The 25,782-nt window shown below is 45.1% G+C and overlaps 1 protein-coding gene across 1 annotated transcript; it reads left to right on the top strand.

Moving 5' to 3' along the window:
* Positions 1 to 9,800: 9,800 nt before the first annotated feature.
* LOC309570755 (phospholipase A2-like) lies at positions 9,801 to 24,129 on the top strand (the record flags this gene model as incomplete). The annotated part of the gene is made up of 6 exons (XM_082277768.1): positions 9,801 to 9,853; positions 11,076 to 11,187; positions 13,245 to 13,356; positions 16,455 to 16,635; positions 20,786 to 20,892; positions 23,966 to 24,129. 6 exons carry the CDS (start codon positions 9,801 to 9,803, stop codon positions 24,127 to 24,129), a joined length of 729 nt encoding a protein of 242 aa, XP_082133894.1.
* Between the last annotated feature and the right edge of the window lie 1,653 nt (positions 24,130 to 25,782).

Here is a 25,782-nt window from a genome sequence, read left to right as displayed (position 1 = left end):
GATTTGCATTGTACAGTCCAGGCTCTCTACTTCTGTTACGCTCCCTGCTCTGGGTCATCTTTACCCCAGGAGATGCCAGTAGGGAGCCGATAGCTTCTTGATCCATGGACATTTTTGCTGTTCAACAGGCTGTCAAGGAACCAGAGATCAGCTGATGGAGCACTACAGAAAACTGCCATGGTGGTGTCATACATAATACAAAGATTCTGGTCTACAGATAAAGACAGTACATGGGGAATTTTTTTTCCCTGTTTTCAGAGGCTTGGGTTTTTCCTGTTGCCAGTCATTTTTAGATTAACTGGTAGAGTTTCTAGAAATTATGGGAGTCACCTTTGTCTTCTTACTGGAAAGGAATATTTCCAACAAAGATGTCACGGATTTCAAGCGCCCCAACTTAATGAAAAATTATGAGGGTCAGCTGAAGCAGTGAGAAGTAAGTGGACAAAGAAAGTAATTGAAAATGAAGATTCAGAAAGCTGAATTTCAGACAAAAATAATGTTTTCTGTAGGTTTCCTATTCTGGGGCATAGTAAATTGGGATATGTATAAAAGATGCAGGAAATAATTGTTCTTCACTTGACCACGTTCAGCCTTAGCTGGTGTGTGTTGAAGCTCTAAATAGCTGGGGGTATCCCAAGAGGAGTGAACATCACCTCTAGAACTTTTAGAAACCATAACCTACGAGATAGGGAGCGACAGAGCCATTATGTTGAAGGAAGGACTCTTTGGGTGGGCCAGGTGATTTTTTTTTTTTACAAAGGAAATTGATACAGACTTTCAATTGCTGGGAGTTGTCCACATCCACTGGTGAGAGGACAGGAGGTAACCAGCTTAGTCTGTAGTAAAGGAGAACTAAGCTGAGGGACAGAAAAAGCCATCTCAGTCTTGGCGTGCTTGGTTCTGGCTGGATGATTATTTGTCCTTTCAGCCCTACATTGTTCCTCATCCAAGCTATCTTCAGGAAAATGCATCACCTACCCAAGAGCTCATCTACTAAGTGTTACCAAGAGACACCATTTCTGAGGGACTTTCTTTATTCATTATTATTTGCGAAATACAAATACCAAAACTGCTAATTGAGCGTGGACCCTCAAATGAGTGTTGTGAAATTTGGCAATGATTCAATTACTTATTTTACCTGAGACACTGGCTCAGGATGCGTTCCAAAAAGTCACTTATATAGTTGTTTCCTAAAATTTTAGTTTGTTGTATTTGTTCAAGATGCGTTTAGTTTGGGGCTTGCTTAATCTGGTTTCTCAGTGAGATAAACCTGAGGAAACTAGGATGTCTATATTTATGTGTAGTGGTTTCTAAACCATGACACTATGATTGTTGTCCTTCCTTCCTGTTTAGAATTTATTGGCCAGTTCAAGCCAGAGATGATGAAATACTGTTTTTGTTTCTTGTAAAGGAACTTTGTGGAGGACGGGACGCTGTTAATGCCTCTATTGAAGGTGCCATTGCCATCTGAGTGCTTACTAAGATGTTCTAAGCAGAATAATCCTTTGTCTAGATGACAGTTCATGGTTTTCTTACCCTTCTTTTTTAATCACTGATGTCACTGCTATACGATGAATGAGAGGTATTAGGTATCAAGACTTTTTTAGGTGATTTTGCAAAACGTGAAAGAAATGCACTGGGGTTTGCTCTCCTGGATTTAGAACAAACAAAAGACTAGCCTTGAAATCCTGCAGACATTTGAGTGATGTCATGCAGATCTGGTCTGTAAAATTCCCAGTAACTGATATGTAACTGTTTGGAACCTTGGTGCAGCATTCTAAGAAAGTCTGTCACTTGGTGTAATGAAGAACCTCTGTTTGACTCTACAGGATACATCTCACCATATTCTTGTCTCATTTATGGCATTTCCTGTAGGGCTGAAATGAGACCACACATTATTTGTAGCCCGGAACTGCTGTTTTTAGGCATTGCTGGAGTAGTTCATAGGGAGTTGCATTAAAAATTTGTCATGAATAGCAGAATAAGGGCAGATGTTTGATATGCAGTGAGATGTCTTTTTGATGTTTGTTATGCTGAGTCAGGCTGAAATGAAAGTGATCAAAGGAAAGCATCAGAAATTAGAGGTGATGCAGAACTAGACAAAAGTAAAATTTGGAAAATAAGTCTGAACTGTAAATAATGAAGCTGATATTCCTTCTGCCCTTGCAGGAGAGCAAACAGCTTCATATTAGTGAAACAGTCATACGTGTTCTGAGATAGTATTCTTCTTGAGCTTGTTCACACAGGAGTACTCATCAGCAGTTTCCCCACAAACTTCTTTGGAATTTATTTTGGAATTTTGTGACTGAATATTACGTTTGTTAAGCAAGATGTCTTTGTTACATATTCCTCTTCCTTGTCATAAATTTCTAAGACAGATTTTTCTTTCAAATAGGAAATAACTTGTTTCTCATCATAATGTTCTAACAGTAGATTCTGCCCTATCTGAAGTCAGTGTGTGCTTCATTCTTGAGCTCCCCTTTGTTCTCTGTATCTTTATTTTTTAATGAAAATTCTTTCTAATGTGTGACTGACTTCTCTCAGATGAGTCCTTTGAACTGTTTCCAGCTCTGTTATCAAAAGATGCACAAATCTTCTCATAGTGACAAAATTTAACAAACAAGAGGAGAACATTAAAATCATGAGCAGGTAAGCCCACAGAGAGAAGAGCTGGTCCAACTGGAAATAATCAAATTTGAAGAGAGTTTCTAGCATCTCAATGCCACAAAGTGTTGGGCACTTTGGGTCTATGACGCTGAGGTAGTAGGTCTCGTATTAAAAACTTAGAAGGAAATGCTGTGAGTTCAATTCTGGTATAACCAGATCACACACTTAAGGGTTTTAAATAAAATTTCAAGATTTTAGTGTTAGATGGTAATTTTGTTTCAACATACTGCCCTACATTTTATAGAAAAATTAAGGAGAAGCTTTCGGCCTTTGTTGCTTGCCTCGACTCTGCGGTATAGGGAATTTGTTTTGAAAGTATGTTGTGGTTTTCAGTTCATGGGGTTTGCTTTGCTTTGAGGTTTCCTTTGTTTTTGAGACAAAGAAAATCTTAGTAAGAGAACTGTCTCCCCAGAGATCACTGCATCAACACATTTAATCTCTAGGATTACGTTGCTTTGTAGATTGTCAGACTGCTTCAAGGTTGACAAATTTACTTTGTCTAAGGCATTATCCTATGAAGACTTACAAAAATATTAGATGAAGGGAAAGTGTCAGCCAGTTGAACATTTCCAATCCCTACTTTTTCACAAAGTATGTTAATATCAGGCTTGCAGTTAAAGCTCGGTATGATGGTACAGAGATAAGTGAGCAAATAGCACAACAGAGCCTTGAATATACAAGTTAGAGTAAACACACAAGTACACAGTTACAGCCATGGGCAAAATATCAGTCTTGGCACTTCTCACCACATGTAGGTAGTATGAAATGCAAATTCAGAAATCTTCTTTTACTAACCAAGTACAATAATTGTAGCCAGAAAAGGTCTGCAGAAAAGAAAAGGAAAGAAATATTTTCTTTCAAAGAAAATAAGATGTGACTCAGAAAACAATATTTTGGTCATATCTGGCATTAACATAAACTGATAAGCAAAAATTAATTCGGCAGTAGTCTCAGAAAAAATACTCTCTATGAACAGTAAACAAAGCACCAAACACATAATTTGGCAGTGGTTGGAATGTGTGAAGACATGCTCAGCGCTGTGCAAGAGGATAGCAAACTTGCCAAGCCAAATTTAAACGAAACAGTGGCCTAACTATCGTTCTGCCAGGGAAAGCCAAACTGCAATGCCAAGGAAAATAGAAAGGTTAAACTATCAGGGAATATAGTGATTACTGAGAAATATGTTTTGATTGATGGATGTATTTATTTACAGTTAAACTTGCTAAACAAGTGGCAAGGGATGCCCTCAGTAGATCTACAGACAAAACAATTGCTACTGGAAGAGCATGCATGTGATTTTGGCTTCTCCCTAGCAAAACTGCAGAAAAATGTAATGTTTTGGAAACAAAACAAGTAACATTTTCTGGATAAGTTACTCCAAGAATTAGACTGCTTGTGTCACTCAGTCCAGCAGAGCTTGGTGGAATTCTGTTTGAAGAAAAAACCCTACAATAAGCTGTATTTCTAAAGTAATAGAAGAAATTGGCAAATAGACAGAATCCTTGTACTGAAGTACATAAAGCCAAGGAACCAACTGACCAGTCAGCCTTGCCTCAGTCCCTGGCAAGGTAATGGAGCGCCTCGCTCTGGAGACATCTCTATTCACATGGTGAGAAGAAGATCGGGAGTAGTGAGCATGGATTCACTAAAGGTAGATCACGCTTGACCAACCCGATTGTGTTCTACAATGAAGCAATTACCTGGGTGGGTGAGGGGAGAGCAGTGGATATTGTCCACCTCCACTTCAGCAAGGCTTTTGATACTGTCTCTCACAGCATCCTCATATGCAAACTCAGGAAGTGTGGACTGGATGAGGGCACAGGGAGGTGGATTGAGAACTGGCTGAACAGCAGATCCCAGAGGGTCGTAATCAGTGGCACAGGGTCTAATTGGAGGTCCCTAGCGGTTTCCCCCAAGGTTCAATACTGGGCCTAGTATTGTTTAACTTTTTCATCAGTGACTTGGGTGAAGGGGCAGAGGCCTCCTCAGCAAGTTCACTGATGACACAAAGCTGGGAGGAGTGGCCAATACCCCAGAGGGCTGTGCAGACCTTGACAGGTTGGCAAGATGGGCAGAAAGTCCCCACAAAAATGCCCATGTCAGGAGCTCTTGTCATACTGTAATATGCTGCCTGCCCAACAGAGGAATTTGAGAACCAATAAATATCTGTATGCCCAATCCAACAGAAGTAGGAGTAAATATCAATGGAGTTGCCTCTGAGCTAATTTCCAGGCAGAAGCCAGAGAGAACCTGTGAGTAGGCAAAGACGTGGCACAAGCTTTACTAGTGTTCACACTCATTCTTCTGCCTGAAGAAAAGAGAAGCCTCATCTTCTCATGTGTCCCATGTTATCACTATGGATTGAGTGTCCAATATAGCTTCACTTATGAAGATCCTGAAACCTTCAATAAGTCTCGTGTTAGAAAGTTCAGGAGCTGATTGCAACACATATCAGCTGTTCAGAATGACAAGAATGCCTTCAGGCAGAGATGGATGCTGCTTGCTGTGCAAATATGACAGCGATAGAGATCAGGGACTTGATGTCCAGTGGGGTATATATGGATAGGAACAAGGTGTAAAAAGAGACAAAATACACAAGTTCCAGACATACAATGGAGCAAAGTGGGAAGGGTGTCTTGACTGTGAGAAAATGCACTGAAGTAGAACATAGCCATTTTAACTAGGGCTCTCCGGAACTGACCTACTCTTTGCTGCCCAGCCTAGAAGGCCAGACACCCTACATTAACTTATACACTTTATCATTGCAGATCTTTTTTCTGCTAACTATTCAAACATTCTTATTGCAGGCAGTTTCTTGGTGTGCTGGGAACTGGGTGAACTCCTGAACTCCCAAGTGATGACTGGCATCCATGAAGTGATAAGACATTTCATCAGGCACAGCCTGTTACCTCATTCTACCACCTCACAAACAACGGCATTCTAATCATACATTAGCAGTTAAAATTATAAATACACTGTGTCGTTCAGTAAAGTCTTAAATTCTCTGTAAGTACTATGTCTGGTATGAGAAACAGGCAAGAGAGCAAGGTAAAGGTTGAAAATTTCCTATACCTGTAAGCAAAAGACTACATGAAATCATAATCAAAATGCCTCACCTGGATTATTTGATGAATATAAAAGAGGCAGCTTTACTGAGAATTGAGGACATCTTCATGAGCTTCAGGGAGCTCCAAGGGGGCTTCCTGTGTTGCCAGTTCCTTGCTGAGTCTCAAGGCACAAGTCACTAAGGTCATCATTCAGAGCACAGCAGCATCTAGCCCTCACCAAACCTGCCCTTGGGTGCAAAGGTACGGGCCTGGATCCGATAAACCCTTGTCATGTAAGGGAGGAGAGGACTTGCACTGAGACTGCAAATGTGGTCATTTACCCACTACAAGCACAAAGCCTGAAGAGGAGATGTAATACAGGCAGCATGCCCTCAGCTAGGGGCTGGCCAGAGAGGAAAAACCCACAAACCTACTAGGTGACCACAGTGACCAGCCCAGAGCATTGTGTAGCAGCAGAACAAATTGCAGATCTGTCTTCTCTCTTCTTCCTGGAGGGTGGAGCTCTTCTCACTGTCCTGATGTTTTTTCCTTTCTTTTTTTTTCCCCAAACCTTTTAATATACCCAATATGGAACTAATTTCTGCAGCAGCAGAGGCGGTGAGTCATGTAACAAAACAAGGTAGCAGTAGTGAATATGAGTGTTGGTGCAGATGTGTATATATAGAAAAGAAAGAGGTTTTGAAGGACCTGTGGAAGGATGTCAACAGTGTAAGGGACAGTATTTGAATTTGGGCTTGGTAACTCAGACTGTGATTGTGGAAATAGTGAAGAGGAGTTTCTAGGGTACTTTCATTAATGTAAGCTTAATTGTGTGTCTCTGTGTGGGTCTGATGAACAGCACAGAGATTCCAGGAATGCTTAAAATCTTGCTGTCATGGTTTCACTAGCCATATGCAGCACTGGTTGATGTCAAGAAAAGAGAGCAGCTAAACCTTTGCTCTCTAATGTTTCTTCTATTAAGCCTGTAGCAGTACCCTTGAGCTCGTGGCCAACCTTCAGGAGGGCTACAGGAAAGATGATAGTGAATCATCATGGTAGTATCTTCAGGGGGTGATTTCACATTTCATGTAGGAGTAGCAACACCACCTAAAACTCAGTGCATTATTGGCTTTCTCTTTATGTCTTCAGATGTCAAACATGGGAGACATTAGCCTGTACACTTGATGCATCCTAATTTAGCAATCTGAATAATGGAGCAGAGGTAGTGCAACATACATCCTCTTTTCTTCAGGAAGGCTCTAATTGCCCTGCTTCTTAAAAGTGGAAGATTCAGAACTCCCAAGTGCTCCCTGATGCAAACAGGACCAAGTGCTGTTATGAATGGAAGCCTTCAAAAAAAACCCACTTTCCTGTGTCTGTTGCTACCTGAGGCTGGAGATAGTTACCAACGTGAGTCTCCAAGCTATTTATGATCTTGTAGGTGAAAGTGGTTGGTTGGGACAAAAGGTGGAAGGAGAGAGGTATGAGATGGCAAGTGTAGAAGCAGGAAAAGTTTTAGTAATTGAAAAAAAAGAAAATGAAGCCTGAATAGTGGGGAAATGAGAAATGGAAGCAGACAGTGCACAGCAGACTACGTGGAAAGGCAGCATTGGAATACACTGGCAGAGCTGAGTGAGGATAGTGGTCTAGAGTTGTCAGGGTTGAAATGTACTTGCAAAGGTGGAATAAGAATTTTATGTGCTGATCTGTATCATACCTTCCCCACCCAGGCCATCCCTTCCTCTGTCTCCCAGGAGGATCTATGAACACACCTCTGTTTACATTTACTTTACAATCAGAAAAGAAAAAAAAGTACGATTTTGCTCTGTTGAGAACTGCCCATGAATTTAAACAACAGACTTCAAAACACTGACACATCAAACCAAGTATTTTGGCGGGCTTCAGAGTCTGGGTGAGTACCACGAATCTTGGTGCAATTGGTATGAATTTGTGTCATGGGTCTTTCAGCTTTGTCTCTAACAGGAGTTCCTGTTAAATGAGCACAAACATTTATGTTAGCTGTTCTTTTACGGGGAACTCAGAGACATTCCAGGAATTTGTCTTGGATACCAGACTGTATGTTCATCTCCGTATGTGTGGGTGTTCCCTGGTCTCCAGTTGGATGAAGCAGCCAAATCTCTTGGTGGATTTCACAGGCTAAAGCAGCGTGAGTATTGAAAGAAGACACCTTTATTCAACCTGTATCCATTTACTTCATCTTTTAAGTGGGAAATGTCACCAGGGCTCTAAAATGAAAGCCAGCTGTCTCAGGTTGCTCAGCTGATCATGTATGCCTGGTTTTCACTCCAGACAATGCTCAGTGTGGTCCCAAGGAGATGCTCTTGTCCCTGGTTTGTATTGACAGCAATGTCCCCGGGTGGCGATGGCAGTGGGTTCTGCACTGCCAGGGCAGGCAGTGTTTCTCATTCTTGACTATCTATGGCCAAAGAACATTGACTGCAGTCTTGAAAACCTTTTTGGAGTCACGGCTCCCTTGCCCTGGCACATGCAGCAGGTTATGTGAGTTCCACCAAAGCCCAACAGCTCCTGGAGGACACAAGAACCTCTCTGTTCCTGAGCGAGCCTGTCTCTCCGGTGGTAGGATGGCTGCTTGCTCTACAGCAGAAGGGCAGAACAAACAAGGAAATGAGTGCTTCTGAAGGCCTCAGCATAAAACAGAGTGTCACAAACTCTTGGGAAAAGAAGGCTGTTAAAGTCAGAAAGCCTTGATGTTCTCAGTGACAACAGAAGAAGGCAACGGGAGCCTGCCACTACCTGCAGTGGCTGCACAACAATGGGACATCTGAACCCCATCTCCCCTTCTGCGGATTGCATCTCCTCTCTCCATGGCTTGTGGAAGGAATGTGTGAAGGGATGCAACTCTGGGTTTCATGTGAAATGAATGGAGCTTGCATGGTTCCAGATCCTCACCAGGGCTGGATGGAGGCAGCCATGAGGGTGACAAGGCAGCCTGCTGGGATGGTGTAGCTCTTCTCTAGCACACAGCCCACGGTGTTTACCCCACATTCAGCAATGCTGACAAGGAAGAAGCTGCTGCTCCCTCCACATATTATATTACTCCCCTGCTTCAACTCCCCATCATGCCCTGACTCCAGTCAGCTCTGCCTGCCTTCCCTCCAGCAGCATTATACATGCAGACCATGAGGTCCACTCCTTCATGGGAGCAGTGCAAGAAAGTGTGCAGAAGGGGAATGACACACATAGAAATTACTTCAGAGGGGAAGGTCCCCCACAGTCAGCTCAGGAGACAGTGCCTTCGGAGACTGCTGGGAGAAAACTGTGACAGTGAAAGCCTGAGAGAAGTGGCCTTTTGCCTTTATCACCTTAGGAGGCGGTAGGGGGGGAGTGTGACTAACTATAGACAAAAGCAGGCACTGACTTTTGAGAGGGTGCTGCAGGCTGGAGCCATCCAGCTTCACTATTCAGAAATGCCACAATCAAGATGAGACCAGCACACAGCAGCAGTGAAAGGCAAGGAGATACATACCAGACACCCTCAAACCAGGAGCCACTCTTAGAACTCTTTTCAGGGCTGACTTAGAAACTGGAAATAATAATAATAATAATAATAATAATAATGTTGTCTTTCCTCATTAAAGACTGACTGGGCTTTATCAGCACTAAAAGAGGTGCAGACCTTCCATGCAAGACAATATTAAGCAAGACTGTTTACTTATTATATTACTGTGTTAACTCTGTAACTGGTTATGTCACCAGAAATCATGTGGCAGTCTTAGATTTACTTTTCTACCTCCAGACAGGTAATGTGGGGTTTGCTTCTCTTTAGAACTGATTTTCTCTTTTTATTCTGACTACCCAAACAGTCATTCTGTATCCTTCAGTCTCTTTAGTCCTGGTCTCTGAAGGGGCAGATCCTTTAGGAAATCTAATACTCGTGGTATTGCAAGAAAGCTTCCTCTGTCTCTCAGAGGAAAACCCAGTAGCTGGGACAGCAAAAGCGCCATTGACTCTGCTGGTGCTGAACGGAGATCTCTTCTTGAGGTTGGTGGCGACATCCACAGTGGTGGCTGGGTATTTCATCTGAGGAAGGACAGCCTCTAGGAGATGAAGGACAGCCCACCTTCTACAAGAAGATCTGACATCTTAAACTTCATTGGGTAAGCCTAGTTAAAAACTGTGGAGTCCTTACAAATATCTTCACCCCTTCAACTGAAGATTTTTCCCAAATATAGTTTTTCAACAACAAACCCAAGAGTATGAAGTACTATCATTCCTGAGAGCCAGCTGGTTTGGTGGTACACGCCAAGGGAACTGTTTTCAACATAGCCAGTTCATCTGAAGAAACAACCTCCCAACAGTACGGATTGACTGTCCCACACAAGTCACCTGAGGCTCAAAGTAAGTTTCTTGTGCCTGCAGTTTTGGACAGACTAGTCTGAGTCGGAGTTTGATGAGATGACACCTAAAATTCTCATATGCTGCCTCTTGCCACTAGTGAGGGTGGAGCTCAAACAGGTAACATGCAAAATTCACAGGAATGGGTGGGATCAGGAAATTAATTTTATTTCCCTAAACAGCATTAAAAATGCCCTTGTGATCCCAGTGCATTTGTTGTAACATAGTAAGAATGTGATTAGCACTTAATACTATTTAATAAATATGCTGATTAACATAGGCAACAGTAATCAGTACTTTGCACAGATTAACAAACTTGACCAGTCAGTGGTGTGAAACAATCATGAGGATGTGTTATATTAACTCTGCTTTGCGTTTTGGGGTTGAATTTGGGCATCCTGTCCTAATACCTGAAGAAACCTTCTTCAAAAACTGAAGATACATTTGGCTATGAAAGGAGTCTCTATTTCTTTATTTTGCATTTTTTGCTGAATGGGGGGGCAAAAAACTAATCTGTTATTTGGGGTGCTGTGAGAATGGGAAGAATAGAAATAATTTCTGATCTGAAACTTTATAATGTCTTTTTTTGATCAGGTTTATAAATCAGCAAGGCTTTGAAAGAACAAGATTAAGTGTCTGTTTTCAAATCCAAATGATTCAGATAAATCCAAATGAGAGTAGATACTTTTGGTGACAGTTTCCCCTGACTTGGGGACCCCAGGAATCCTGTAAAGCAACTGCAGAGGTTCCTCACAACTCCCTCTTGGTCCCCGATTAAGAACTGGGGCAGCCAAATATCCGTCAGGGGTGGGGGTTTCTCTAACAGGGCGTAGTTCAGCCAGACCCCACGTGATGTTTCAAAGCCTGCCTTCTTCGTGTCGCTTCTCGCAGGCCCGGTGTCCATAGAGCCTTTGATCGCAGCACATCTGTCCTCTGGCATCCTCTTTCTGCAAACTTCCATTCTTACGGTCTAACATTTGCCAGCAACAGCTCACACACACAGAACCCTGAGCACAAACACAGGCTGGGTGGAGAGTGGATTGAGAGGAGCCCTGAGGAGAAGGACCTGGGGCCATTCGTGGACAAGAAGCTCAAGGTGATCTGGCAATGTGCACTCACAGCCCCCAATGCCAACTGCATCCTGGGCTGCATCCCTGCTCCACTCTGGTGAGACCCCATATGAGGTACTGCATCCAGCTCAGGGGCCCCAGCATAAGAATGGGGATATGAACCTGCTGGAGCCAGTCCAAGGGAGGGCCTTGAAAATGATCTGAGGGCAGGAGCACCCCTCCTATGGAGACAGGATGCTGGGGCTGTTCATCATGGAGAAAAAAAGGCTCTAGTGAGACCTTATAGCAGCCTTCCAGTACCTAAAGGGGGCTACAAGAGAACTAGAAAGGGACTTTTTACAAGGATTTGTAGTGACAGAACAAAGGGGAATGGCTTTTAAATGAAAAAGGGTAGGTTTTGGATTAGATATCAGGAAGAAATCCTTTACTGTGAGGGTGCTGAGACACTGGGACAGGTTTGCCCAGAGATGATGTGGATGCCCCATCCATGGAAGCATTCAAGGTGAGACTGGATGGCACTTGAAGCAACCTGTTTGAGTGGAAGGTGTCCCTGCCCATGGCAGGGGTTTTGAACGAGATGATTTTTAAGGTCCCTCCCAACCCAAACCATTCTATGATTTTGTATGATTTGGCATTATGACTTGAGTAAATTAATAATTACTGAAGGGGGTTTCCAAGGGCAGAAGTGTAAGCTTCTCCCAAGCCCCTCCGAGGTAGTGCAGAAGCCAGGGCAGGGTGCCCGAGTTGTCCTCCTCCCTCTGCTGCTGCCAGCACATGGCCCATCACGGGGGTGGTGGTGGGCAGGAAATTTCAGGCTGGTAATTGTAATGAGATTTACTCAGTCCTGCTGTCTCGTTTGCCCTGTATCACAGGCACCCAGGATATACTGTATCTTGAAAACTTGCTTGACAAAGAGTGATGGCAGCTGCACTGGGGCAGGTCTCAGCAGAAGGGAGCTCCATAAATGACTTGCTGATGACCTTTGATTTGACTACCAATATGTAGCAAGCAAATATTTAAACCTGTGCCATTAAGAAAGGAAGCACAGCTTTAGCATGGGGAGCTCAGGCAAGGTGTGCTGCTATGATAGTCCTGGGCTGTGCCCAGGAAGGGGCAAGCAGCCTTCTTCCCCTCCAGCAGAGCACCCTGCCCATCATGCCCACTCCAGGGAAGGGGCAGATGCTCAGACCCCAAGTCGGGTGGCTGCTGTACCAAGGAAGGCAGGAGTTTTAAAGCTGTTTCAAGCCCAAAGACAAAATAAGTGTGGCCATTCCTCTTGCCCACATTGCCTGTGACCCCATACAAGCAGAGGCTGTGTGAGGGGGAGGTCACCTCTGGATCTGGCTGCCTACTGTGAACTAGAGCCCCAGGGGGCTGGACCCAATGCTGGTCTTCTGCCGTGGCTGGCACCCACATACTGACGAGTCTTCAAGAAATCCACTGGTGTTGGTCAGGTGGAGCAACAGACCAAGAGGGTATTTATCCCTCCGAGTGGTGCTGAATTAGCTCTTTTGGTCAGTTTATAATTAGGTACTTGCACTTAACAGTATTCTTTCTGTTGGATGTTTATAGTTTTGTCTTTTCTTTTTTAAACATGAAAATAATCGGTCTTAAAATAAAATAATTTTTAAAAAATACCCTGGGAAGTGATCTATAAAAGGAGTAAATCCTTGCCAAGGGCATGCCACAGCAGCGAGCCCAAGCCACAGAAAGCCCGGTTGAAGGCTTCGCTTTGCCGCAGCTTCTCAGAGGTTAACCAGGGTCTGTAAGCAAACAGCTTAAAGAAGGAGCCCGGCTTAGTGCCTGGGTCTTGGGCTGTCCCAGAGACTACCAGCCTAATGCCCTCCCAGCAGCCCCTCCCTCCCAAAGGCGATGCTGGGCAAACAGAGCCAGCCCTCGCCCTCTCCTCACGCAGCAAGGAGCGGGGACGGCCCGGACCCGCACTGGGGCTCAGGGGCATCGCAGGAGAGGGTGTTTCACTTCAGACGGGCGCAGAGCCATAACAGGCATTTGTGTATATAAAGCCCGGAGCAGCAGCCCGGGAGGATTGTTTAGCACAGCCACACCTGGGCTCACTCGGCAGCACGGCGAGGCGCTGCCGGAGTGCCGGCAGGCGAACCCCGAAGTACGCGAGAGTGGGAGCGATCTGCACATGGGCCCCCGCCTGCTGCTCACACTGATGCTGCTTCAGGCAGGTGAGTACCACCCCTCGCTCCCTCTGCCCTGCCATGCCTCCCCCTGTGCAGGGACAGCCTCTCCCCTTGCCATCGGCTTTGCGTGATTCACGGCAGGACCTCCGTGTGATTTGGCCAAGTGAGGAAAAAAAGTGTCACTAGACAATCCTCAACCTTACAGTGAGGGACTGCCTAAGTGAGCTGCCTGCCTGCCTCACTTCCCAGCCCCAGCTATGGCTTGCATAAACTGTATAAACACAGGTCTTTTTATTTTTTAATAGTTTTCTGCTACAGAGTTGTTAGTGTCTGTTTTCATAGAAATACCTTCTTTTTATACCAGTGGCCATGGAGTGAGCAGTTTCCAACTCATCTGAATTTAAAATAATTTTTTAAAATTCTGTTTATAAAAGCCATAAATGATGGCTAACATAAAGCCCCTACACACAGAGGCAGCAAAACACTAAACTGGCATATCTGAGGTTATACCTGCAGTAGACTTTTGAAAGAAAAAACAACCTCCCGCCTTCATTTACAGCAAAGGCTGCCAGTTTAAGCAGGAAGTAGTGCTAAGTTGTCAGATTCACCTCTGCTCACCTCCCTGCAGGTATGTTCTTCTCTAGGGTCCTCCATTAGTAGTTTAACTAATGATTGGACGTGCTGCTAACGGGATATTTGGCTAGAAGCAGGCTGCTGTGGAGACTCAGACTTTTTCAAGGCTTTCCGTCTGTGTTGGCTTGGCTGCCTAGTGTAGAGAAAGCAATTTCAGTTTTTGGTCAAGTTATTAGCTGTGCACCTGAATATTAAAATGCTCTTGCTGGGGCTGACCTCTCAGCTGCAGCAATGTGCTGCTGGCTCAAAACCCAGACAGCTTTCAAAGAACAGGAACATCAGAGGCTGCCTGGATGCCTCTTGCAGAACACGCAGCCCTAAGCACACTAATTGAGTCTTTTGGACTCCATTTCCTTTGGGGCTTTCTCCCACTCACTTTCATGAGCAGTTCTGCACTGTAATTACAGTTCCCTGATCCTCAGAGATATCCCCAAAAGAAGAATGGCCTTTCTTCTTCTGGGTGAGGTACAGTTACCTTACACCAGCCTTAGCCATTTTCAGCCCGTGGCCAACAGACCAAGCCCAGCAGTCCTGGCTTAAGAGGCCAGCAAAAGACAGCTAAAAAAAAAATCAAGCTGCTTGTCAGAAGGCCGGAATGCCTACAAAGAAGTTTTTGTCTCCATTGGAACATTTTCAGGGTCTGCAAACTGCAACAGGTTGAAAAAGCATGATTTATACCCCCAAATCCAAAGCAGCTCACTACTTGTGATTTCCCCTGAGAGCTGAGCCCCCTTCTAACTCTGGAGCCTTGCTGTTTAGACAAGGAAAATAAGTGGTCTCTTTAGTTCTCAATAAAACCCATCTAATGTGTTTTTAGCATGAAAGCTGAACACTTAAGTAGTGTTCAGGTGAGAAGCCGTTTGCTTTTTCAGGAATGTGCATTGAATCCCCAAGGAATGCCCCAGGAAGCAGACAGACGCTGTGTTGGAACAGCCTGAGGTGTCAATCCCTGGGGTGAAAATGGTGGCACCCGTTACTGCTGGGGGGTCAGGCTGGGAGAGGGAGCAAAGCTCTGCCTTGTCCTTCATGGGGAGAGCCCCTCCTTGTCTTCACTGGTACTTGGATTGGGCTCGGAGGGCGAGCTAGCCCAGGAGATGCCGGAAGAGGCCCAAGCAAGGGGATTAGAGGCTAGGTTTTAAAAGGAAAGCAACTGTTTTAATAATAGTATTGAGTCCTTGGGTGGTTTAGGGGATTAATTAGCCCGTGTTTGCACAACACTTTGAAGAGGTCAAGCATGCTGCAATAGCCAGGGGCAGGTGGCAAAGCAACCTCAATGGCGCGTTCCCAGCTCCCAGGCATCACCTCCCTCTCCATCCAAGCATGCCCGAAAGTCCCCCTGTGTGTTTTTGGAGTGGCTGTGCATGGGTGGGATGAGCAGATGGGTTAGGCTGTCAGGCTGAGGATTTTCATCCTACCAATAGAGCAGTGCAAAGTGCATTTGGTCCTTCACAGTAAATCCAGGCATGAAATGCTCCTATTTGTCACTATAGCATGATAAGCAGCAACGTTTGCAGCTGAGCATTAGGGACAGGCTACTCTTGGTGTTCGTAACACTGCAGGACTGAGTCTGTGGTTTCTAAAAATGTTGCAAATTAACATGCACAATCATGAGACTGTTTGAAAGACTTGTAATTCACAAATCTCCAGAGTGGCTTGGGTGGCCATCCATACTCTCCAGCTGACACAGAGCTCCTTTCTTCTTTTTTCTTTAAATTAATGCCGCCCACCTGTTATGACTTAGGTGGAACATAATAACGGAAACGGATGCAAGCATTGCCAGCACTTCCAGAGTCTCAAGAGAAAGAGGATATACATCCATCTTGGCTGAGGGAGGCACTTTGTCCTTGACAAAGTATGTACTCTTCAGGCTCAGGGACTCATAGCTGTCCCTCTATGCAGATTAAGAGCACTGTCAGTACTTTCTGCCACCTGGACAATGGTTAAAGGATCCTGAATAGTGGGGGAAACTTTGATAATGAAAGAAATATTGAGCAACATAGAAACCTCACTTCTTTCCACAGAGCCCAGGTTAGGTCTGGTTGCCTGGTTGTACTCTGCTGCTTCATGTCCCAGTTGGGACCATAGCACAGCTGGAAAACTTTCCCAGGTTTGGGAGCTCTGGGGTGCAGTGAAGCCCAGCTGGCCCTGCATGTTGCTGGCACAGACCTTGCAGAGCTTTACAGCTTGGGCTCTGTGATGTGCAGGACCAGGCACACTGCTCCTGGGTGCAATACAGCTGCAATCACACACCAATGCACCAGAACTAGTAAGTCCTGCTTGAATTGAGCTCCCATGGAAGAAAGAGCCTGCTCGGGTATTTCTGCATCCACCTTTTGATTATCCCAGGCCTCAGGCAAAGCTCCCTGCGGAGTACCCTTTGCCAGCTGAATGTCACGACTAGTTAGATTGTCAGGGCTGCACCCAACCAACCAGTCAAAATCAAAACCATCTCCCTTTAAGGACTGTAGGAAAATCAGCAGCAGGCATGTTTAATCCTGGTGTGTAACCATGTTCTGTCTTTGCAGTTTGGAAAGGTGCTCTGGGAAAATCCCATTCACTGCACACTCGAGGAATCGTTGAACTGGCTGGAGCTATATCGTGTGGCACAGGACGCTCTCCCTTGGCATATATTGGCTATGGGTGCTACTGTGGACTGGGAGGACGAGGTTGGCCTAAAGATAAAACAGATTGGTAAGAAAAACCTCAAGTACGTGTCCAGAAGCAGCGCGGATCTCCCTACCCTTCTTTGTTTGTGCTACTGTGAATCCACTGACTCATTTGCTGCCTTGTGGACAGGGAACTTAGTACATATGAACATACTGGGGATTTGTGAGTGATGGCCCATGTATCTCTTGGGATGTGAATGAGGGCTTAACCTCCTTCTGGATGACACCAAAGCTCTTAGGACCTTGTACTATGTGGGGTAGAGGGCAAAGGAGAAACCAGGATTAATTTCTTGAAATAGCTGAATGTTTTTTTCATAGAGACCAAACCCTGCCTGACAAAAGGAGAGTAATCCAAGGTATTTGGAGGGTTATTTCACCCAGGTCCTTAAAATGGAAGTGATGGGAATATCACTGTTTATTTTCTTGAAGAAATCCATATTGATGCAAGGAGTAATCAAACCTGTTGCCTTAACTGCCTGTTAGTTCACATTGAATCAAGGTAGAATAAGAGAGGAGAACATGTTATTTCCCCTTTTCTTAGTTAGTGGGGCAGATGTTGAGCTTGTTATTCCCAAGGAGTGTTGGAGGTGTTACAGTGAAAGGCTTCTTTCCTGTACTGTGCAATGAGCATCCAAGTAAAGCTGAGCATGGTGAACTCTTGTCTGCTCTGAGCCTGTTATTTGCAATCTCACCAGGTTTGGAATATCAGAGTCAGAGCACACAAGTCTCTCTTTACCTACAGTCAACAGGCCAGCTGCTACTAGTAAGCAAGCCCTGCTTTTAGAAGGGGTGAAGGCAGTCTGCAGCTCACTGGGAAGGAAACTGAGCTTTCCAGAATACCTTGCTGCTGGAGACAGTGCACATTGCTACAAAACCAAATTTTGCTGAGTTAGCATGACAGCAAAAGCAGGGGAAAAGGAAGAAAAGGCATCAAGGTTAAAGGCCTCTGTGGGCACGAGAGAGAAGTTGTCCCTTAAAACTAATGGAGCTGTCTTCATTAATGCAGTGAGATGTTTCACTACCAAAGCCCTCTCATCACGTCCCTTTATTTGTCTGTGAAGCATTTCATCTATGAAACAGTCAATATGGGGCTCACAAATGATGAGTAACTGCAGTAATACCTCTTGACCTGCTTATCACAGCAGTGTGTGTGAGGTGTTTAATTATTTTTTAACAATTTAAACAATTTAACTAATCTCATAACAAAGCCTTTAAAGTAAAACACGACTTCACTAATTTGGAGTATGGCTTTTATTGAAGGGCCAGCAGAGTGAACTAAAAGCTGTTTTCCATAGAGGCTGAGTGATGTCCAAATGTAGGTGACCCTGGGAGATGGCAAGTAGTCAGCACTCCTGAAAAAGAGAGAGTAAAATATGGCCAGGTGTTCATTAGGCAGTGTTTCTGCTGTTTAAATTCCCTGGAGTATGGATTTTATCCTAAAGGAAGAAAATGAGATTTTTCAAGTGGAAATGCCTCAAAATATCAGGTAGTTTGTAAAAGAGAAGCTTGATCCTCTAAGTACATTCATTATTATTCCTTACCTGCAATGTTCGGCTGCTGTAGAAAAACTTGAAAGATTTATTTAGGTTCTTAACTAGGAAGAATCAGCAATGCCACACTAGATTTGGCACTAAAAATTTCCATTTTCTGTTTGCTAGAGAAATTGGTATCTAAGAACTACTGCAATGATTAGTGTAGTTGAGTACCCCACACCTGTCAAAGTGACCACATTATTTTCCATATTTGCCATTCTAAAAAAGAAATAGAGTGGCAAAACTACTGGCTGTGAGTGACAAACACTGTTTGAAATTAGTCACCCCCTTGTCACTTCTAGGTTTGTTACCGAGACCCTTACAAAAGGAGTAATTTTCTTGTGTGTAATTCAGTCAATCTGTCTAGACAGGGCTAGAGTGCTTCTAAGCACCTCTCTTTTATGTGCAAAAGGAAAAAATGCCATTGAGTGGGTAAGCCTTTTATAAGGTTTATTCCACATACTGACTTTGATGTGGTGTTGTCAGTAATTACCTTTTCTCTTTTGTTCCACTCTCACAGTTCCATCACTTCAAGACATCATGGCATTTCTTCCACATAGAGGCAATAGATTTGTTCCTCCTTCTCCTTTTTGTTCCCCTGGATTGCTGCAGCACCTGTGTTGTAAAGTAGGACCTGAGGGCGCTCAGCATTTCCCTGAAAACACCATGAAAGGCAGGGATGCATATATGACTCATCTAAGTCATGGAATCATTAAGGTTGGAAAAGATCTCTAAGATCATTGCGTCCAACTGTTAAATCCCGGCAAACTCATCGGGAAGAGTAAGATTTCCCCTCTGTCGCAAAGTTAAAGCAAAAGGAAAATATGCACAGCAATGAGGGTGCTGTTGATGTGACACACAACGTGACAAACTCTTACCTTAGTGGCATTTGCTCAACAGCAGGGGTCTGGCCAGCTGATCCCTGCGGACCAGCCGGAGCTGTCTGTAGCCATTAGGGCTGTCTCGAGCAGGTTGTTTACTAGCCAGGTGACACAGTCGTGTTTGTTTGCCATAGCTGATGGCCAGTGCTCTGCCATGGTGTTGGTTGACTCTGTGTTGGTGTAACCGAGTGTTAGCGGGTTATTATAAGCTTAGCACCACTCTGACCCAGGTGCAGCAAAGGGCATTTCCAGACAGGAGGAGACCATCTGAAGGTGGTAAAGGACAACAATAGGATTCCTTAGTCTTTGTTCCTTGGCGGTTCTTTCAGATGTTTGTAAAATAGGAGCCAAAAGTCTTCTCAGTTTGTGCTGCTTTAAGCTATCTGTCACCTTGCTGCAGCTGTGGGTATCATCACGAAGAACTGCTGTAAGGGGAGCAGAATTGTGCCCCAAATCCTGTGGTCCTACAGAGTTTATGTTGTGTCACTCTATGTTAGATCTCTGCAGCATGAAAATGTGAACTGTGGTGCAGATGTGCACAGAGGGAAGATAGGTGAATGCCTTAGATGTAGATATTTTTAAGGTTCGTGTGAAAAACGAGGTTCACTCTCCTGTTAGAATTTAAAGAGTTTAATATAAAGACAATAAGAGACACATAAAATAAAGCAAAGGGATAACGGCCGGGTGCCTTGGCGCTCTGCCAAGAGCACACCTGATGCTCGAGGTGAGTCCTTTTTATACCATTTTTACTGTCTGTTCTTCATTCATATTAAAACTTTTCCAGGAATTGATCTGCATGGCCACTCCTTGGGTCTGCCTTTTTAGAGCATGCGTAGTCTTCTCCTTGTGGTTTTATTTCTTTTGATTCTTGGGGTTGGGCTTGCTAGGCGAGAGTCGATGGTAGGGTGGATCTCTTAATTCTCCAGACAGTCAGGGCTGATTGCAGCTTTGGCCTCTTTGCCCCCCGGGCAGAGCGGTGCTAGCGGCTCTCGGACCCTCCGGGCTGCCCATTCCCCGGGTGGAGCAGCCTTTGGGCCCTTTTGTTCTCTGGACAAAGTGTTGATCAGCAGCTCCTTGGGCCTCATCCCCTGCTCGCTTGGAGGTTATCTTACTTGCTCACACTTGCTAACATTCTTGCTAAAACGGGAAAAAACTACATCCACACAGCAAAAATCATTTCTAACATTATATAATATCTACTTTAATACTTTGCGAGAAGCCAATACTATAATATATGTTTATAACAGTTCGTAAGTTAACTGATGCAAATTTCACCATTGAGATGGATTAATTTATAGCCAGCCCTCAGAACCTGGATGGGCCAAGGAGCATGTGGCCGGTCCAGGTGAACTGAAGAGATGAAGCTTCTTGATGATACTGAGGAAGGCAAGAAACATCCCAATTCCAGATTTTGGGATGAGTCTAAGCCTAAGCCAGTGAGCCACAAAAGCACAACTTACAGGAACACTTCAGCTCCCTTTCAGCCAGATCACCGTGTCTTGACCACACATGCTTTCATGAGGGCAAAAGCTCAGAGGAAGAGGTACAGTGGTCATGGGAGAATATATGACATTAACAAGCTCCTGAGACACGTGAGCCTTCCCAAAGATGCCAGGATACTTGGTTCATCAACAGATGATTTACTGACAGGCCGGGGTGAACTCTGCTGTCATGAGCTCTGTGTGAGCAAAGCACCCCTGGAGTCTGTGCCAACAGTGGAATGCAGGAAGACACCCAAACTCTACCCTTTCATGTCTCCCAGGTGCTGCCACAGGCACGACTGCTGCTACGACACGGCAGAGAAGGAAGGCTGCAACCCCAAGGTGCAGCGCTACGAGTGGGCATGCGAGCACAACACCGTGCGGTGCGGTAAGTAAAGGCTGTCTCCTGTCGGGGGCAGGGGTGGTTTCTCTGCCTCCTCTGCTGGCACCAGGCTGACCAAAGAGCTCTGGGGTCCCCAGAGGCAGGTCTGTGTTTGTCAAGCTGGTTTCAAAGCTGCTTTAGGCAATGTCCGTTCTCTTCCAAGCTCTCTGCCCATTCCTTGGCAGGAGTCCCCAGCTGGAGCTGGGAGGAAAGCTGGAGCCCCAGCACAACCCATTCCAGATAACCTGAGATCTCCCCAGGCTGAAGAGTGGGAGTGGAGGCCATGGAGCCCACAAGCCATCTTAGTTTGGCAGGGATGCAGATGCATCCCTGGAGACTTTCTGCTCGCTGGCGTTAAGCATGCCTGCTCCTCGCTGGCCTCTTCCCACAGCTGCAGGTCTTCAAGGTTGCTCTTCCCATTGCAATTCTAGCCCTACCTCCAGCAGGACTGTCCACTTTTTTACTATCCTTAAGCACTGCTAGAAAAGAGGCAGCCTACTTAGCATGGCTGCAAGACAGGTTAAATAGGATGCCAGCCTGCACCTCTGCCCCATGTGGGGCTCCAGCCTGAAGTCCTGGGGTTCCAGCAGGGATTTTGAACAGTACAGAATCAAATGCTCTCGAGTGCTACAGGCAGACAGTGAGTGTGGGCTGTGCTCAGCTCTACAGCTGGTACCCAGTCAAGAAGGTTTGAATTGCAGTCACAGCCCGTCAGTGTCTCGCAGAGTTTGTTTTGACATACACCAGATGACTTGAGTTTTAGAATTTGTCACTTGTATTTCCAAGTCTCCAAAAAGCTCCTGGTGGTAAAATCCATTGTAAAACAAAGTTTGAAAAGAAATTGTGAGAGTAAAACATATTCCTATAATCCTCAAAGCTACTTGCTCGAACATTAGAAGACTATTTCTGCCTTTTCAGAAGACCATATTCTACTGGTGCAATCCTCAGCATCGCCAGCAGTTGAAGATCTGCCAGCAGATAGGGGATGGGACACAGCACATCTACAGCTGGTCTTTTCCAAGTTCCAGAACAACCTATTAAATACAAAGTGCTGGCAAAGGAATGTGTCACTTTAATGTACAACTGCCCTCCCTCCTGCCTACCCATATTTCCATAGCTGACTGATATTTTTGCTGGTCATTTTATGGGAAAAAGCCCAGTTTCTCTTTGCTGTGAAGGAACAATCCAAGTTGCAGATATGCGATGTATCACTGAGTTCATGGCGCGTGTGCCATAGGAGTGCAGGGGGCTGCAGTTGCTCTGACTTGGCCAACTAGCATGAGTTAAATGAATACCATTAATTCCTTAACTGATGTCCAGGCAAGACCTGATGCATCCATCAACTGTTCTGCACAAGCCCTCGGCAGGCTTCACTTCCCCCGACATCCCCGGTGAGGAGAAACAATAGAAATGTGTTCTGTAGGCAAATCTCCAACCCCAGGCTACAGCACAGCAGGTCTTACTGGGATGTGAAGGTATAATGTCTGATCCCATTCAAACAAAAGGGATGAAGAGTTAAATTTCCAGGCATGCTTGCTGGGCCCAGGGTAATGATGTCCAGAAGTGTTAGAAGCAGAACTGTTTGCGCTGTCATTTCAGTGCAACAGGAATTAGATGCCTGCTGCCTGACACTATCATAAATGCAGACATTTTCATGTAAAAGAAATAGAAACTCATTTTATGTGGGATTTCTTCTCTCTTTGCTACCATTAGGTAGTTTTGTTTGTGGAATGAAATAACTGGCAGAGACATATTCTTCAGTCCAGATATGCCACTGCCTGTAGGCAAATTTCATTCAATAGATATCTGGAATATAGAAAAGGCTGTAAGTTGTGGGGTCTGGTCAAAAAAATCACTCTGCTCTAACAGAAATGTTGCAAAGCCAGACTTTTGCACTCACATTACAGTGGCTGGCACAGCATGGGAAGAGCTCAAGGAACAGAGGGGCAAGGAGAATATCAGGCAAGACTGGTAGCTAAGAAAAAAGTGGCCTTAGGTCCTCATTGATGGGACCCTTGAAACACTTTTACCAGTAAATATGTGATTATTCAGAACAGCTTAGCAAACATGGGCTTTTCTTATTTTTCAGATACAGGGTTTATCCATCAGAGTCCAGTGAAATCTGAAAAAGTTCCTATACTTGTTGCAGTTGGTTTTGGAGTAAAGCCCATGTGCACTGGCTCATCAAGTTATACATTAAACTTTGCCTAGTGCAGGGTTTTGGGGCTGTTAGATAACCCATGGCAGCAGCCTCAAATAAACAAGGCACTGTGCTTTTAAATAATACTAACCCAACAGCTGCATTTAAGCCACCTATAGGTGGGATGAGAGGTTCACTAACCCAAACTCAGTCATTTGCAATGTAGCCTTCTAAGCTAGTGGCTTTGATGTTCTTTATGGTCATGTAGTCATACAGTTGCATTCTATATAGTTCCATGTACGACTTTGATCACTTTGTTAGCTGCTGGCTCATAAAAATCAGGTACCTGGCCCTGCTGCAGAGCTTCTTGGCTCCTCTGCTGTGATCAGAGACACGTGACAGCAACTGATACAGCAAGAGTGAAGGACGCCTGGTGGGCACCCTGATGCCCTCAGGTTTCTGAATATCCCTCTGGGAGGCTCCTCCTTTCAAAGCTGGGGGGGTTTTTTTGCCTTTTGAAATCAGTCTGTTTTGCAGAGGGAGGAGTTAGAAAGGAAATTCACTGACTGAGGAACGGTGGAATATCTTTACCTCAGGCTAAGATAAAATAATTTTCCTTTTTTAGCTTTGGCTGCTGAATTAAACCCTCATAGTTCACACAGTTCTAGAAGGGAGTGCTCCATGCTGGGCAGATTTTTATAAGCATTGCCAATTTATATTTAGCTGCTACTTTCTGATGCTCTTGGTTACAATTAAGGTCAGATCTGTTGAGAGAAAGAGGGCAGAGAGGGTCAGATCCACTCACAGCACAACATGTTGGTCCTGCTGCCACAGCCTCTGATCCCTAAGAGCTGCTTTTTTAGGGAATTATGCCTTCTAAAACTGTTTCTTGCCTTTGATACAGAATCTCTCATCCTTTGCTCACATTTTCTTTTGCAGATAACCTGACAGACCGGTGTGAAAAAATGGTGTGCCTGTGTGATCAAGAAGCAGCCAAGTGCTGGGGAGCAGCCCCATACAATCCACACTTCATCCTCTGGCCAGACTTTTTATGTGGACAGACTCATCCCACCTGCCATGTCAGATATGGGGGGCCAGAATAATATTTTTAGGACCTTTCTTCTAACAGTTTGAACCTGAAGGTGCTGGAATAAAATTTTCCCTCGTTTTCCAGCTCTAGCAATGGTGTGAGAGAATTTCTGTTAGGCCAGGGTTTATGGGAAGGAGAGACAGACCAGGAAGGCACAGTGGTCTGGGAGGGAGGGATTTACCCTCTGTGTGAGACAGCACTTGGAATGTACTGAGCTCTGTCTTTGGGTGGACAACAAGCAAGTCAAGAGCTTAGGGGTTAGGATTAAAGGGCAGACTAGTAAGGGTGACACTGATGTGGGTGTCTGCTACAGGCCACCCAAGCAGGAGAAAGTGGACAAGGCCTTCTACAGGCAGCTTGAAGCAGCCTCACAGTCACAGGCCCTGGGTCTGGCAGGGGACTTTAACTACCCTGACACCCGCTGGAGAAGCAAGGTGACAAAAGTGATATGGGGACTGGAATATCTCTCTTATGAGGAAAGACTGAGGGAGCTGGGCCTGTTCAGTCTGGAGAAGAGATGGCTGAGAGGGAACCTCATCAGTGTCTACGAATAACTGAAGGGAGGGTGTCAGGAGGATGGATCCAGGCTCTGCTCAGTGGTACCAAGCAATGGAACAAGAGGCAATGGGGCACAAACTGATGCACAGGAAGTTCCACCTGAACATAAGGAAGAACTTCTCTACTGTGCAGGTGACCGTACACTGGAACAGGTTGCCCAGAGAGGCTATGGTGTTTCCCTCACTGGAGATATTCCAGACCCACCTGGACCCAGTCCTGTGGCATGTGCTCTGGAAAGACCCTGCTTGGTCAGAGAGATTGGACCAGATGACCTATTGTGGCCCCTTCCAACCTTACCCAGCCTGTGATTCTGTGACAGGGTAACAAATATGCTGAAGCAAGGGCAAGATCCTGCTCTGATCATGGCCTTTGCAGAGGGTTTGTTCTGTGGTGCAGTGGGAACACATTTCCTGCCACCAAATGGCGCCTTTTTTTTTTGGGCAGGGGTCATAGAATCATAGGGTAGTTTGGGTTGGAAGGAGCCTTTGAAGATCACTTAGCTCCAATCCCCGTGCAATGAGCAGGGACACCTTTAACCAGACCAGGTTGCTCAGAGCCCAGCTGTCTTATCCCTCATGCTCCTGCCTCACAGCACTGGGGACACTTCTGAGCTGTGTTCAAGGGTAAGCAGAGTTACACTGAGCTATTGCAGTTGCAAGGTCAGCAAGGGTTTCTGACTTCTGCTTACCAGCAGGCACACCCACACTTTGCAAAAGAATATACACTCCTCACTGCTGCACAGGCTTCAGAGCTGATACGCTGCTCTCTGATACATATGGAAGATGATCTCCTATATAGGCATGGTCACTGACTGCCTGGGAATCAATTATTGTCATGTAAGGAAACGGTGGCTGTGGAGAACATCAGTCATGTCAAGCAAATCTTTCATCTCTGCTTTTTTTTAGAGGGTATTAGAGGCTTATATTCAAACAACACATTTCCTTCTGGCAAGAGAAACCAAAATCCCATTCTTTTAGCCAGGAGTAGCTATGTACGAGTGGGCCTTCTTTGCCTCTTTGTTACAAGTGTTTAGGCTGGAGCAAGCCAAAAGGACAAGAGCTGCTTTCAGAACCAATGCTTTTGATTTCCTCAGGTAGGTGCTAGCACT

This window comes from Coloeus monedula, assembly GCF_965178545.1.
Source record: "Coloeus monedula genome assembly, chromosome: 3".
NCBI lineage: Eukaryota > Metazoa > Chordata > Aves > Passeriformes > Corvidae > Coloeus > Coloeus monedula.
This window is presented reverse-complemented; position numbering and strand designations above follow the sequence as displayed.